Source organism: Dromiciops gliroides, chromosome 4 (genome assembly GCF_019393635.1).
Source record: "Dromiciops gliroides isolate mDroGli1 chromosome 4, mDroGli1.pri, whole genome shotgun sequence".
NCBI lineage: Eukaryota > Metazoa > Chordata > Mammalia > Microbiotheria > Microbiotheriidae > Dromiciops > Dromiciops gliroides.
This window is the reverse complement of record NC_057864.1, coordinates 336,023,729-336,040,944: the sequence shown is the minus strand read 5'-3', so window position 1 is coordinate 336,040,944 and position 17,216 is coordinate 336,023,729. Positions and strand designations below refer to the sequence as shown.

General features: G+C 38.5%; 1 protein-coding gene across 3 annotated transcripts in view; it reads left to right on the top strand.

Annotated features, from left to right (window-relative positions):
- ATG5 (autophagy related 5) overlaps positions 1-17,216 on the top strand; it is a 140,064-nt gene that overhangs the window by 13,777 nt on the left and 109,071 nt on the right. Inside the window, exon 1 of one of the 3 annotated variants that reach the window (XM_043963012.1) lies at positions 16,479-16,608. The exons of the other annotated variants lie outside the window; for them this stretch is intronic. Coding sequence (XP_043818947.1) covers positions 16,598-16,608 — 11 coding nt within the window. The 5' untranslated portion in view covers positions 16,479-16,597. Of the gene's footprint in view, positions 1-16,478; positions 16,609-17,216 lie in introns of those variants that run through there. 3 annotated transcript variants of the gene reach the window in all.

Here is a 17,216-nt window from a genome sequence, read left to right as displayed (position 1 = left end):
CAGATATTGAATTTTGGTGCTCTTATATCCAGTTTTAAATCTCACAGAGGCATTATAGTGCAATGGAAAGAACATTGCACTTAGAGTCAGAAAGTGAAGATGGCAGGGTGCAAGAAAGGAAGGTGAGAGAGGTAAAGGTCCTGCTTCAGTTCCTGAGCTAAATTCCATAGAAGTTTTTGGTGGCAACCATTAATCTTTGTTGCCTTCCCTGAAACAGCTCTTGCTATACAGAGTTGTATACATATTCTTAAATCTGTTAGCACATAGAATAGTGATTTTGTTTTGTTTTGTTTTGTTTTGTTTTGTTTTTAGTGAGGCAATTGGGGTTAAGTGACTTGCCCAGGGTCACATAGCTAGTAAGTGTTAAGTGTCTGAGGCCGGATTTGAACTCAGGTACTCCTGACTCCAGGGCCGGTGCTCTATCCACTGCGCCACCTAGCTGCCCTTAGAATAGTGATTTTGAATGCCCATGTCTACTTTGTAGTTCACTGTATTCTGGTGGAAAGAAAATGAATTATTGACATTAATGAGTTTGGCCAACTTTGCCAACTCTCTTCCATTCTCTCATGGCTTATGAAATATAAGATTCACAGATTGTTGGGCAGGCACCCTTTTTTCTGAGTCCCGTTTAAAAATTAAAATTAATTTGCTCACATAAGGAGGAGTGTAATGTAACTATAAGCAGAATCAGTAGAATGCCATGTCATAGAAATAAAGGGAGGAAAGACAGTAAGAAAGGATAAGAGAGTCATTGATGCCAAACCTGCAGAGAAATCCAAGCCAAGAACTAATCAGAAACGATTCATTTGGGCAGTTTGAAGGTCATTGGTAACCTTCAAAAGAATGGAATCCAGTTGGGAAGGAGTCAGAATGGATGGGTGGTGAGGAAGTGGAGGCAATTATAAGCAAGGCTTTTTATAAATTTAGTATTTGAAGAAGGAATGGTTGGATGCTATTTTGGACAGGAGGAGAGAAAGGTTGAAAGAAGGAGTTTTTATTTTAAAGAATAAAGGAGGGGGAAGCTAGATGGCGTAGTGGATAGAGCACCGGCCCTGGAGTCAGGAGTACCTGAGTTCAAATCTGGCCTCAGACACTTAACACTTACTAGCTGTGTGACCCTGGGCAAGTCACTTAACCCCAATTGCCTCAATAACAACAACAAAAAAGAATAAAGGAGCTTGGAGACTGTTTGTAGGAAGGCAAGTAACATTGGCAAGAAGAAACTGAAAATGTTTGAGAGAGAATGGATGATTTGATAGAGCTGGGTAGGCAAGTGGGGCTTGTAATCAAGAATCCAGGAGGAGTTCTCTTTGGTAAGGAAAAGGATGACTTTTCCGACACAGGAATCGAATAAGAGAACTATGGGTAAATTCATGATGTAACTAGGAAAAGGATAAATGAGTTTCAGTGTTGAAAAGTATATATACCTGCCAAGACTCACATAGGAACTATATGAGTACCACTACCAAACAGTTTTTACACAAAGGAAAACAGATCATTTAGATTGGAGAAATTGGAGAGATTAATTGCTCATGGGTAGGCCAAGCTGACATAATTATAATATATAAATTAATTTACTTATTCAGTGTTATACCAATTAGATTACCAAAGAATTACATTGTTAAGCTAGAAAAATTCATAACAATTTATCTGGAGGAGTAAAAGGTCAAGAATGTCAAGGAAATTAATGAAAAAAAGTGGAAAAGAAGGGGGTCTAGAAGTGCCAGCGTGCAAACTATATTACAGAGCAGTGATCATTAAAACAATTTGGTACTGGTTAAGACATAGAGGTCGATCAGTGGAACAGATTAAGTATACAATATACAGAAGCAAACAAGCACAGTAGCCTAGTGTTTGATAAACCCAGACATCCCAGCTTTGGGGGGCAAGAACTATTTAATATAACTGTTGGGAAACTGGAAAGCAGTTTGGCAGAAACTAGGTATAGAAAAACATCTCACCCTGTATATTGAGATAAATTAGAAATGAGACATGACTTAGACATAAAAAGTGACATCAGAAACAAATTGGGGGTGCAGTAGATAGAACACTGGCCCTAAAGTCAGGAGGATCTGATTTAGAGAAAAGAAAGAAACAAATTGGAGGAGCAATTATTATATTACCTGTAAGATCTATAGATAGGGGAATAGTTCATAACTAAACAAGATATAGAAAGGATCATAGAAGTTAAATGGACAGTTTTGATTACATAAAACTAAAACCTTTTGCACAAGCAAAACCAGTGCAATTATACTTAGAAGAAAAACAGGTAAATGGGAGAAAAAGTGTTTGCAGTAAGAATATACTTTGCAGTATATAGATATATAGGAAATTGGTTAAAATTTATAAGAATAAGAGCCATTCCTCAATTGATAAATGGTCAAAGCATATGAATAGGCAGTTTTCAGTGGAAGAAATCCTAGTTTATCAATAGCCATGTGAAAAAAATGCTCTAAATAACTAATAATTAGAGAAATGTAAATTAAAAAGTCTGAAGTTCTACTTCACACCCATCAGATTGATAAAAGTTGATAAAAAAGGAAAAGGAGAAATACTGAGCAGCTGTGGAAAAATAGGCACATTAATACATTGTTGGTGCAGCTGTAAACTGGTCCGGCCATTCTGGAAAGTGGTTTGAACTCCACCCAAAAAAACCCAGTGATACCTCTTACTAGGTCTATACCCTAAAGAGATCAAAGAAAGAAGAAAAGAATCCATATGTGCAAAAATGTTTATAGCAGCTCTTTTTGTGGTGGCAAACAGGAGTGTCCATAAATTGGGAAATGGCTGAACAAATTGTGGTATATGAATGTGATGAAATACTATTGTGCTATAAAAAATAATGAAGGGGAGGGTTTCAGAGAAACTTGAAAAGACTTTTATGAACTGATTCAGAACAAAGTGAACAGAACCAGGAGAATAATTTATATAATAACAACATTATAAAGATAAACAACTCTGAAAGACTTGGGAACACAATGACCAACTGCAATTCTGAGATTATGCTGAAACTTGCTGCCCAGCTCTTCATAGAGAGCTGATGGATTCAGTGGGTATTAAGAACATGTTTTCTTGGGCATACCAATGCAGAAATTTGGTTTACTTGACGTGTTTATAATAGGGTTTTGTTTTTCTTGCTTTCTCAGTGGTGGAGGGCGGGAAGTGGGAAGAAGAGAACTTGGGTCTTACTCTAAAATTAACAATTTTAAAAAAGAGAGAGAGAGAAAGTACATTGGTAATGTACTTAGAGGATAACAATACAACCCATAATGTGATGAACCTTAAGTGATCAAAGCCCAGGAAAGTGGCTATTAACTCTTTCCTGAAGATATTAGTCCTCGTTTTGCTTTTATAACCATATAAAGCCCAGTAAAGTAGTTAGCATTGTGTGTGTGTGTGTGTGTGTGTGTGTGTGCATGCTTGCTCCTGTGCATTTTATTTTGTTTTTTAAAATGTATTTCTTTTTCTTTTTTTGGGGGGGGGAATGGGGGTTAAGTGACTTGCCCAGGGTCACACAGCTAGTAAGTGTCAAGTGTCTGAGGACAGATTTGAACTCAGGTACTCCTGAATCCAGGGCCGGTAAAGATGTAAAGATATTTTTTGAGTTCCAAATTTTTCTCCTTCCCTCCCCCCTCCCGAAGTCAGTAAGCAATTTGATATAGGTTATACATTACAATTATGTCAAACCTATTTCTACATTAATCAGAACAAAAGGGAAAAAAAACACAAGAAAAAATTAACAAGAACAATAACAAAAAAGCAACAACGAAAGTGAAAGTAGTATGCTTCAGTCTGCATTCTGACTCTATAGTTCTTTTTTCTGAATTTTCCACCATAAGTCTTTTGGCATTGTCTTGGATCATTGCATTGCGGAGAAGAGCCAAGTCTATTACAGTTGATCATCACAAAATGTTGATACTGTGTACAGTGTTCTCTTGGTTCTGTTCATATTACTCAGCATCAATTCATGTAAGTCTTTCCAGGGTTTTCTGAAATCCATCTGCTTATTATTTCTTACAGTGCAATATTGTCCATTATGTTCATATACCACAACTTGTTCAGCCATTCCCCAATTGAGGGGCTTCCCCTCAATTTCCAATTCTTTGCTACAAAAAGAGCAGCTATAAATATTTTTGTACATGTGGGTTCTTTTCCCTTTTCCGTGATCTCTTTGTGATACAGACCTAATAGTGGTATTGCTGGGTCAAAGGGTATGCACAGTTTTAAAACCTTTGGGGGGGGGGCAGCTAGGTGGCACAGTGGATAAAAGCACCAGCCCTGGATTCAGGAGTACCTGAGTTCAAATCTGGCCTCAGACACTTGACACTGGCTGTGTGACCCTGGGCAAGTCACTTAACCCTCATTGCCCCGCAAACACACACACACACACACACACACACACACACACACACACACACACACACACACACGCGCGCGCACAACTTTGGGGCATGGTTCCAAATTGCTCTCCAGAATGGTTGGATCAGTTCACAGCTCCACCAACAGTGCATTGGTATTCCAGTTTTCCCACATCATCTCCAACATTTATCGTTCTCCTTTTTTGTCATATTAGCACATTGGATAGGTATGAGGTGGTACCTCTGAGTAGTTTTAATTTGCATTTCTCTAATCAGTAGTGATTGAGAACATTTTTTCAAATGGCTGTAGATAGTTTTAATTTTATCATCTGAAAACTGCCTGTTCATATCCTTTGACCATTTCTCAATTGGGGAATGACTTGTGTAATTAGCATCTTTAAGAATGGTACTGACAACAAAAAACAAACCTGAGCTTACTTTTGTATAAAAGGTGATTCATTTATGTCTAGAGAGAATCTAACTGTAATAATGATAAAATGAGGTACAGGCATAGAGCTGCTGCTCAGTGACAGTAGAGGAGTGGGAAATTAAAGATTGAGAAAAGATCGGATATGTACAATAAGCTTAGAAACTGAAATTGAAACCAGATTGTGAAGATCTTCAAATGTCAAACTCAGGAATTTGTAATTTATCCTAGAGGCAGTAGGGAGCTACCTAAAGCTTTTGAGCAGGGGAAAGGCATGCTCAGGCTTCTTTAGGAAGAATTTTTGGACAGTTGTTTGGAGGATGAATTAGAGGAGTGACTAGGAGCTAGGTTTAAGTAAAAGGCTAATATAATAGTCTGTCAGAAGAAGTTATGAGAACCTGAACTATAGTGGTAGCTGTCTAAGGAAAAAATGGGATGGATGTGAGAGGCATTGTGGAGGTAAAATTGAAAAGAATTGGCAACATGAAACTGGATGACTTGAAGGATAGTTGTTCTCACAACAGAAAAAAGAAAAGTTGAAAGAGTTCTGGGATTGGAGGTGAGGGGCAGGAGGGGAGAGGGAGGATGTGAAGATAATAAGTTTTGTTTTGCATGTGTTGATTCTAAGATACCTGTGAGTCATCATCCAGTTGCCAATGGATAAGAGCTTCTGACAGTTGTTGGGACCAGATGTGTAGATCTGGGAGTTATCTCATAGAGGATAATTGAGTTTGTGGGAGTTAATAGATTCCTAAGAAAGGAAAGAGAAGTGGACTCAGGACTGTGCCTTGGGTACTACACATAGTTAGGGACTGGGATATAGATGTTGATCCAGCAACTGAGGCTGAGAAGAAGCAACCCAATCGATAGGAATAGATCTTTGAAGGAATAGTGTCAGAGTGAAGGGAGGTGGTCATAGTGTCTTTGGCTGCAGAGAGAATGGTTCAGGCTGTGTAACCATGGATCTCAAAGTAGCCCAAAAAATTCTAAGACTTCATGTGAAAGAGACAGAGAGAAACTAAGACAATGAGAAAGATAGTATTTCTGAATTTTTTTTTGCTTTGCCAATATTTATAGCTTGAGATGTTGTTCAGTCTTTTAAAATTGTGTCCAACTCTTTTTGACCCCATTTGGGGTTTTCTTGGCAAAGATACTAGAGTGGTTTGACATCTCCTTCTCCAGCTCATTTTAAAGATGAGGAAACTGAGGCAAACAGGGTTAAATTACTTGCCCAGGATCACACAACTAAGTAAGTGTCAGAGGCCAGATTTGAGCTCTGGAAGATGAGTCTTGACTCCAGGTCTGGCACTATATCCACTGTGCCACCTAGCTGTCCCAGCTTGAGATAAGTTTGAGACAAATAAAAGAAAGCTAGTGTTAGGTTTAATAAGTACTTTTTGTTTTGTACCATATTATTCAGAAGGTAGTAATTTTCTGGGATTAATTCACTCAAGATGTGATAAAGGCTGTAGTTTGCAAAAGATTTACATCCATTATATGTGCGTTATATATGTATATATGAATTTGTTCTTTAAAAAAAAAATAGGTTTTTGCCAAGTTCCTAACCTTTGAGGTTGATATCTGGAAAGATACATTGTATACTTCACTACTTGAATTTGACCTAGAATGGCTCTTCTTATGTCCCTGATTACAAACATCATAGATGAAATGAGATTTTAGTAGAATTTGCCTTGAAGTACAGAGATTGAAGATGGTGAGGTAGACAAAAATATTAGTGGCAGTTTGTTCCTTGAAAATATGACATTGGGTGGAAACATTAGCAGCTAAGTCTATAATCATTAATCAGTGATTCAGGGAGCAGTGTTTTGCTAGTTATGTCTGTGCCACTTTTTGTGTGCAGTGATCAATCAAGTGAGGGCAGGTGGGAAGATATGTCAATTTTCCCTGCCCATCATCAGTCCTATGCTTGTCTCCAACAAAATTATCCCAACTCCTTTAACCTGGATGACTGAGATGTTAGTTGTGCCCTTAATAGCAAAAGAGATGTATAGAGTGTCATGTAATAAGTTCAGTTTAGGACTTGTTGAGTTTGAGCTGTCTATGGGGTATATTTAGTAGGCTGATAATGAAGTGTGAGTAGAGTTAAACTAGGGATGATCATACAGATTTTGTAGTTATCTGTATAGAGATGATATTTGAACCCTGATGGAAGCTGATAAGTTTTCTAAAAAAGCATGTATAAACACAGATGAGAAGAGGACTCAAGAAAGATCCATAAAGCATATTCATGCTAAGGCATCGAGATTATGATCTAGCAAAGTGGACTGAGTAATGTTTAGACAGAGAAGAGGAGAAAAAAGTGCCATGAAAGGGGGAAGCTAGGTGGCACAGTGGATAAAGCGCTGGCCTTGGATTCAGGAGGACCTGAGTTCAAATCTGGCCTGAAACACTTGACACTAGCTGTGTGATTCTGGGCAAGTCACTAAACCCTCATTGCCCTGCCCAACTATTATATATCCAGGAGAAGACAAGCCATCTGAATGAGATGTATATTTATAACGTGCTTTAGAAACTTTAAAGTGCTAAATGGCTTTAGCTGAAAGATAGAATTCTTCCATGTATCCGTTACTGTTTAACTCCCTCTTAAAACCATCTCTGAAAGTCTTTTCTTTTTAGTAAGGTAATTATAAAAGTGATTAGGTTTTTAAGAGATAAGCAATCTAAAATATTTTATCTGGTTAGCCATGAAGAGGACAAAAGTTATCATCATTTTATATGTAAACATCTTTCTTCAAAGTTAATTGTTTCCTTATAGTAAAAAAAAAGTTTTATAAACTTGAAGCATTTTTTTCTCTTCCAACTGGTAGTGATTTCAATTTAATTTAGCTAAATTTCTCAAAGGACTACCCTTCATGTTAGAGTTTAGGAACTTAGCTAGGAATTTCCCCTTAGATGAATCCTCAACAAATTCCTTTTAATCCAAGGAATGATTAACTGTTTGGGCACATGATGCCCACTTCTCTTTCTCCTTTGGAAAAGGGAGTAGATTGTCCCATGACAGTTACAAGGTTGGGGTCTCTCTCTTAGTCATTACCAGCAAGATTCTTGCCAGAGTCCTCCTTAATAAGCTGATCCTTCACCTGGAAGATGATGATCTACCTGAGAGCCACTGTGACTTCAGATAGGGCCTAGAACAGTCGATATGGTGTTTGCTGCCCAACAACTCCAGGAGAAATGCCAAGGGTAGAAAGAAGTCTGTATACAATGTTTGTGGATCTGACCAAGGCCTTTGATAGTGTCAGTCATGAGGGCTTGTGGAAGATCATGGCAAAATATGGTTGCCCAGAGAAGTTCATGAGTATTGTATGGCATGTTTGCATGGGTTCTGAATAATGGACAACATTCTCATGCTTTCCCAGTCACTAGTGGAATGAAGCAGGGCTGTGTGCTTGCTCCCATGCTTTTCAGCATGATGTTTTCAGAGATGTTGTCAGACGCCTTCAGCAAGGACAAAAATGGCATCAAGGTCAGCTACCACACTGATGGTAAATTATTTAACTTGAAAAGGCTACAAGCCAACAGTAAAGTGGAGGGAGAGGTGGTGTGTGACTTTTTGTTTGCAAATCATTGTGCACTCATTGCAGCCTCTGAGGCTGAGATGCAAGAGAATATGGATTGAATCTTTGCTGCTTGTGCTAATTTTGGCCTGACAATTAACATCAAGAAAACAGGTTCTCCACCAGCCAGTACTGCACCATCCATCTTGGAGCCATCGGTTACAACAAATGGAGAAATATTAAATACTGTCAGTAAGTTCACTTACCTCAGCAGACTACTTTCCAGGGATGTACACATAGATGATGAGATTGATGCACACATTGGCAGGGCTAGTTCAATGTTTGGGAGGCTCTAAAGAAAAGTGTGGGAGAGAGGAGGTATTAGGCTGCCTACCAGACTGAAGGTCTACAGAGCCGATGTGCTGACCTCATTGTTGTATGCCTCTGAAACCTGGACATTATGCCAGTGCCATGCCAGGAAACTGAATCAATTCCATTTGAATTGTCTTAGGAAGATTGTGAAGATCATCTCACAAGATAAGTTATAGGAAACTGAAGTCCATTCTTAAGTTGAACTGTCAAGGATTCAAATTCTACTGCAAAGAGTGCAGCTCTGATGAGCTGGTCATGTTGTTCAAATGCCAAATGAACATTTGCCTAAAAGACTATTTTAAGGAGAATTCACACAAGGCAAGCACTCACATGGAGGTCAGGAGAAGCGATACAAGGACACTCAAGGTCTCACTGAAGAACTTTGGAATCAGTTGTGAGACATGGGAGACACTAGCATAATACAGTCCAGCAATGACACACACCTGCATCAGGCCCTGTGCTCTATGAGCAAAGCAGAATTTCAGTAACTCAGAAGAAAGGTGAGATGCACAAATTTAGAGACAGCTCCACTCCAAATGTTCATATGGACTATTTGTGTCCAATCTGTGGTAGAGCCTTCCAAGTTCATGTTGGACTGATAGCTACAGTAGGACATACTGTACCTTGACCCCAACATAGTGATGTCATTTTGGCCTTCTAGCACAAAGGGACAACAACCAACCAACCAACTTGAGACGTTTCCTTTTAAGAGAGAAGCTTGTGGGCAGCTAGGTGGCACAGTGGATAAAGCACCGGCTCTGGATTCAGGAGGACCTGAGTTCAAATCCAGCCTCAGACACTTGACATTTACTAGCTGTGTGACCCTGGGCAAGTCACTTAACCCTCATTGCCCCTCCCCCCAAAAAAAGAAAGAGAGAGAAGCTTGCTAAAATCCAAAGTAAATGAAAATATTTAGCTTTAGGTTAAAAAAAAATTTAGATTTTTGTTTTTAATCTAAAAAGCCTTTAGGTTTAGCATTTTAATGGGGAGCAGGGGGGTTATACAGCCAAATAGTCGCCATTAGGGTTGAAGTATCTATATAAAGGTAATGACCCCAGAAAGAATAATGGCAAGGGTGTTGAGGGAATGGAAAGGGGTGAAGGTAAGTAATTAAGAAGTAAGGACAGTTAGTTCTTTCCCATCATTCAATTCACTTCCTGTAAGTTTATGAGTTTCACTTATGAAAAGGAACTTGTTTTGGGAATGGAGCAGTCTTACCGGGGAAAAGAGGTTCCCTGTTCCTCTCCCATTCCCTCTCCCTATTTATTCATATAATGCTGCTTTTATGGGACAACATTTTCAAACTGGAGTAATTAATAATCATCTTAACACTAATTTTCATCTAAGAATGGTGAAAAATACAAATCTACCATTTACACTAGAGAGTACTTAAAAGATCATTTTTAATTAATTTGGTTTTTCAATTTCAGAATCATTTTGGACAAAGTTTACATGTTCTATTTAAAGAAAAAAAAAGTCCCACTTTTCCCTTTATCGTCTCCATCTTAGTCCCCTTCCTTCTCTTTCCCTAGTAACTTAGAAGGAGGAGAAAACCCTCTCAACCCTTTAAAAAAATCAAAATGTTTAAAACTCACAAGGGGTATAAATTCTAGGCATTTGCATCTTTTAGGTATGACAACAGTGGCTTATTGTTTTGTTGTTCAGTTTTTGTTATTTACTGCCCTAAGATTTTGATCAGAAAATACATGTCCCTAATTCACAAAATAACTTTTTTGTAATTTATACTTAGAATTTGTAGTACAGTGCCTCGAACACAGTGAATATTAGGTACGTTTTTCATTCTGTTGCTAGTTTCCAAGGAATTAGACATAGGGGTAGTCCCATTACCGTCTTCCATTATTTGAAGTGTTGTCTTGGAGCAGAGTGATTAAACTTGTTTTTTCTGACCCTGGAAGGCAGTTACAGGGAAGCACATTTTGACTTGGTGGTGGGGGGATCAGGCAGGAAGGCTTCAAATGTTTTAGACTGTACACAAAGAGAACCTGAGGGCTTGTGTCTAGAGGGGTGGGAGAAAGTGTAAGAGTTCAAGTAAGCTCCCCAGGATTAGAAAATTTTAAGCTGGTTAATAACTTGTGAGAGTTTTGTCTCTATGTCCCCTGCACTCTACTTGTTGACTATTTCAGTGATCCACTTCAGTGTAATCCTTGTGATTACAAGGAAATTGCTATTCCAGTAATAAATTGTATTTAGAGTTGGGATTGGTGGTTGAGTTTTCTGTTTGCTTTTTATTAGGCTTTTTGGTTGGTTAACCAGCAGAGGGTGCTCCAGTATTACATTTTATTAGGTTATATATTTAGGTTAGGAATGACATATCTTCCCTCTCATTAAGTTTATGGTTAATTTTTCAAGGATTAAGTTTTGGGGGGGGTTTGCCATTTATTTATGTTTGCTTCTGAGAACTCATCCTTAGTAAAAATAACCTGACAAAGAAGTGCTGAGTATTTTAGACCCTAAAGCAAAAATTTCATAAAGGACTTCTTTATTGTTATTTAAAAATAAATGGCTCTAGCAGAGAATGAACTTTTCATTTCATTCCTGTCACCACAATGGAACAATATCTTTACTTATGTCAGAAAGATATCTTGGACTGTGTATGTATTACAGAGTTCAAAGTTCAAGTGAAAACTCTTTAATTGCTCACATATAATGACAGTAATAATAGCTAGCATTTACATAGCGCTTTGAGAAGTGCAAATCCCTTTAAAAATCCCATTTCTATCCTTACAAGAACTCTGGGACATACGTGCTATTATTTCTCCCCATTTTACTGATGAAGAAACTCAGGCAGAGACCTAGTGTGCATAACTTTGAAAGATTTCTTTATTGTGTGAAGATGAGAGTTGTTTTAAGTAGGGTCTTTAAAATGTAGCTGGTTTCCCCCCTTATCTATTGAATAATGGTCATGATAGCCTCATAATATATTCCAAAAATGTTGTCCTGTAAACAGTAACATTTTCCATCTTTTCATCAGTTACATTATTTTTCATATACGTACTACTTTAGGCTAAATTTAGGTTATATATTGAATCTGCTTAGTTCTTTAATGCATTATTTCCAAAACTCTGTTGTGGCATAACCCATAATAAAATACTTAGGGTAAATGGCTTTAATTAGCTCTGGATTTATTGCACTTTTCATTGCTGAATGAGAGTTAACAGTTGAAATGTTACATTGTGTTACATGTGGATTGTGATTTTCTCCCCAGAAAATGTGGACTGAGTATCTGATTTATGTAGGCACTATGTTAGACAGTGGGGATACATCAAGGCATATAATTCAGTTAAATTCAGCAGTTAAACACCATGCTGGGCCCTAGGGTAGATGTGAAGTTTAGATACACACATTCCTGCTCTTATAAAATGTGCCCTCTAGCTGTGAGTTAAGAGAAAGGCATGGATATGAGAAATACTGTGGACACAGAATTGACAAAATATGCAAGTAATTGGATATTGGAGTAGCAGGGAAGGATGAAAAGGCAAGGATAACTTCAGGGTGGTGAACCTGGTACATTGAATGGATTAATACTCCCCTGGTAGAATGTTGAAATTACCAGAAAGAGTGGGTTTAAGGAGAGAGTGGTTGTGGTGGTGGTGGTGGTGGTGATGGTTGTTGACATGAAATTTGGGCTGCATCTGGGAGATGTCCAGCAAACATTTGCATCCATTTGGCAATTCAGGTTTGGAATTCAGGAGAGAAGTGTAGACTTATTTGTAATAAATTCCATACATTACTTTTAGTCAGTCATCCAGTCAGTAAATGTTTATTAGGTGCCTACCATGTGCCTGGCATTGTCCTAAGTACTAGGAATACAAAAAGAGGCAATATAAGAGGTAAAGGCGTTACAAAAAGACATTCTCAAGGAGCCACAATATAATGGGCAAACCTCAAACAAATATGTACAAACAAGCTATATTTAGTCTAAATAGGAAATAGTCACACAGGGGAAGGCACTAGAATTAAGAAGGATTGGGAAAAGCTTCCTGCAGAAAATGGGATTTTAATTGGGACTTAAAGGAAGCCAGGTAAGCTCTTAGTTGAAGATGAGGAGGGAGAGCATGGGGGACAGACAAAACAAGTAACCGGAACTGAGAAAGGAAGTGTCTTGTCTGTGGAACAACAAGGTCAGTGTCCCTGGATCAAAAAGGGCATGGCAGGGAGTGAGGTATAACACGGTGGGAGGAGACTAGGGCTTTGAACACCACACTGGAACTTTCCATGGGGAGCTCTCTGCTCCTGCTTATCTGGACTCAGAACCTTGTGGGCTCCATCTGTCCCAGCTCTCATTGTGCTGTCACTCACCTTGCTACAGGGGCCCTCCTTGGACTTCTCTGGTTAATTTTCTGGGCAGATCTGGGGTGGACAATGTCATGATAATTTTACATTTAATTTCTTGGTCATTATTCAGTCTAGTGTGAACTTTGGGGTTTTACTGGAATATGTACGTTGGAGCTGGGTATCCTGCTTCCTGCTCAGATATCTCTTCATGGTGGGAAGAATTGAGCCGAATTTTGAAATGACAAGGGATGCTGAATGGTAGATTTGAGGAGGGGGAACATTACAAGCATGGGGATAGGACCTTGTGCAGAGATGCAGAGACTCAGACTGTCAATCAGTAAACATTTATCAAGGCTCTTCTATGTGCCGGGCACTCTGTTAAGTACTGGGAATACAAAGAAAAAAGGCAATCCTTTCCCCTCAAGGAGCTCACAGTCAGTTTAGCCAGGAGACACCATGCAAACATGTACAGTTTGCATGTACAAATGAGACCTATACAGCCTATGTAGAAGTTAAGTTACAGAAAGAAGGTTACTAGTATTAAGGGGGATTGGGAAAGGCTTTTTATCAAGAGACATACATACATATACATACATGTGTGTCTATGTATTAGAAAGATTGTTTTGAAAATTGAACCTGCAAAAATCTGAAGTACTGCTATGCAATGAAAGTAAAGAAAGAGGGTGAAAATGGGCCTAACGCACCTTAAAGATATTAGAGCAGCTATTTAAAAATATGAAGATTGCATCAGTCTATTGTTAGACCACCTTCTGGTTTGGGAAAATGGGTATAATTGGGAATAGCACTACATCTGACTTCAAAAAATCTAGTTCTTCCAGGAGTTCTTGATGGGCTTATGTCCACAATTCACATTTTTCTTTTAGGCTTTGTCTACTTCATTATCTTTTTCTGAGTTTGTGTTTTGATATTCCCTGTCAACATTAAATGGTTTTGCTGAACTAAAATGCCCAGAATTAGGTAGTTCTAGAGAGTGGTCAATAGGCTTTGTTTTGCATTACTTACTTTTGAGAATATGGAGAGGATTTTTGGTAATATTATTGAGAAACTCATGATAATGATAACTTCATGAACATTCTTTCTAGAAGAGGCATCTAAGATAGCAAATTGGAAATCCCCTAAAGAGGAATTATGAGGCTGTAGAAGGGGCAGTGGATTTAGTCAGAAGAGTCGGGGCAGCTAGGTGGTGAAGTACAGATAAAGCACCAGCCCTGGATTCATGGGGGGCCTGAGTTCAAATTCGGCTTCAGACACTTGATGCTTACTAGCTGTGTGACCCTGGGCAAATCACTTAACCCTCACTACCCCACAAAAACAAAAAGCAAAACAGAATAGTGATAAAAAGGTAGAGAGAGTCTTTAGTAAGCACTTACTTTGTGCCAGACACTGCTAAGCTCTGGGAATACAAATACAAGCATAAAGAAAAACAGTCCCTGACCTCAAGGAACTTACATTCAAATAGAAGATGATACATATTGCTGAAAGGGGAGTAGAGAGAGGTACAGAAATAATATGGAAAGTCATGGGCTGAGCTGACTTTGAAGAGTGCATGACTGGCTTGGGTACTTCCTCAAATTCAGGTTCCAGGGAAGAACTTACAATTGAATACATCTGGCATTGGATCCCACCTCTTTTGCTTTTTACATGTGTGATTTTGGTCCAGTCACTTAATCTTTCTGCATCTTAGTTTTCTCATGAGTAAAGTGAGGTGGTTAGGTTAAATTAAAGTGTTTAAGCTGCTATGTGTGAACTTTTTTTTTTTTTTTTTGCGGGGCAATGGAGGTTAAGTGACTTGCCCAGGGTCACACAGCTAGTAAGTGTCAAGTGTCTGAGGCCAGATTTGAACTCAGGTACTCCTGAATCCAGGGCCGGTGCTTTATCCACTGCGCCACCTAGCCGCCCCCCTATGTGTGAACTTTTAAAACAATATTTTAATAACTACATTTTAATATAGTTTATTCCCTTTTTGAGCCTGCATATTTTATTTTGCTTATTTAAAGACATTATTCTGAGAATAGGCCCATAGGCTTCACTAGCCAAAAGGGTTCATGAAACAAAGAAGTTAGGAACCCCTGAATTAGATGATATTTAAGGTTCCTTCTTAACCTAAATTATATCAGGATTTTTTACAGTCAGGCTTAGCAGTGGACTATATGTCTTTCTTTTTGTTGTTGTTTTTCTGTTTTTGTTTGTTTTGCAGGGCAATGAGGGTTAAGTGCAGGGTCACACAGCCAGTAAGTGTCAAGTGTCTGAGGCCAGATTTGAATTCAGGAACTCCTGAATCCAGGGCCACCTAGGTGCCCCCAGACTATATGTCTTTCAGTGGAACTTAGCTAGAATAGTTCTTAGAAAGTGCCAATACCTATAAAATCTCAATTTTTTGAAGTATCTTAGTCATACTTGTTACTGAGCTTTTAAAAAATGTTCTTACATAATTATCCATTAATATATTGAATGAATGAATGAGCATTTGTGCTTACTGTTGGCCAGATGCTATTAATGGATTGGTATCAAATACACAATAAGAGACAGGAATTTTCTAGATGCTTATATTCTAATAGTGGAAGACAATGTAGATAAGGAAGTGTGATGTTTAAAATCTAAATTGTGGTCACCTTCTTCAGCACCAGTCTTTGGGCATTAAACATTTATTAAAGCACACAGGTATTAACATGGAATTCAGAAAGTTAAGAAAAGGTCTATCTAGCCTAGATTTCCAGCCTGGTTGGGTTCTTCCTCAAGTCCTCTGCCCCTGCCTCATGGAGTTCACGTAGCCTAGTCTGTAATTCCTGTATATAGGAGGCAACAGAAGTATCACCTCCCACCAGTGATGTATAAATTGGGGGAAAAGTTTTAGCTTGGATAGGAGGGTGACCAAAAAGCATTTCATAAGGAGATATATAAAGTTCTCCTCTTGGTTTACATGAGAACAATGAATCCAAGAGTCCTTTTCACCAATTTTAATGGCAGTAGGAGTTGTCAATAATACCTGAAAAGGTCCCTCCCAAGCAGGCTGTGTTCCACTGGTTCGCTGGAAATTCTTTATATATATTTTGTCTCCTGGATTTAAATCATGCAAGGAAAACTCTAAAGGACCAGCCTGGACTACAGCTGGTAGAACATCAGGCCATTTCAAATGGGTTTCAGTACATAATTTGTCAATCATACTCTTAAGATCTTTATTCATAAATTCAACCTGGCCTGATTAAGGGATAGCCAGGTGTGATTATAATCCAGTTAATTTGAAGTAGGCTAATCAGCAGTCAATCACTCACTTGATCCAATCAGTCTAGATTAATCTCCAGGTGGGTCTTTGAGTATCTGCTAAATCTCATTATTTCATCACAGAAGTGATAGCCAGTAAGGATCACTTCGACCCAGGAAGTCACAGGGATTGTGGGTAGAGCCATAAGGCAATCACTTGACATAGTTTTTCCAGAAGCAATGGTAGTGTTGCTTTCATTACAGTTCTGGAGCATGAGGTAAAGTACAGTTCCCAGAGCACTGGGTGGAGTACCTTTGTGGTGGCATGGAAGAAAGATGTCTGAAGCATGATTGGTTGGCTGGGGCTGGCCTAGACATGATGAACTGTCAACAATCAGGACAGCATGGCCCCAAGGTAAGGGTGGGAAGGTCTGTTTGGGAGTGTTGAGAAGGTTACAGCAGGGCAGAAAGGTTGATTTAAACTATTTTTTAAAGCTACATAGACACTTTAAAACCATCTTTAGTTTGCATTTAAATATGAGTTTTCCACATCTTTGTATAGATGCATCATGACATTGTGGTTAGAAAGTTAGCCTGAAAGTCTAGAAGACATGGTGTCAAGTGTGTGTCCTCTTATACATAATAGCAATGTTTCTCTACACATATTACTTAATCTCTTGTTGCTCTAGGCAACTCTCTAAGACTAGTTAAAAGAGAAGGTGCATTGGTAGAGGGAGTTTCTTTACCCAGAGGTCTCTATAAGCCATGGAACCAGAGATCTCCCCGTCACCATCTCTATCCTTGTTCCCTTCCTTATCCCCATCCCCAATTCTATCCAAGTCTTGTCTGTGTCCCTATCCATGTTATTAGTAATTTTCTTCATTCATTTCTAGTCCACAAAATTTTCACATAGAGCTCTTATACATATTTGAAAGTTGTCCAGTATGTTTTAAGTTTAGCTTAATAATTAAAAATTAATAGTTTCTTGACTTCTTAATATTTGACAGGTATTCTGATCTAGAT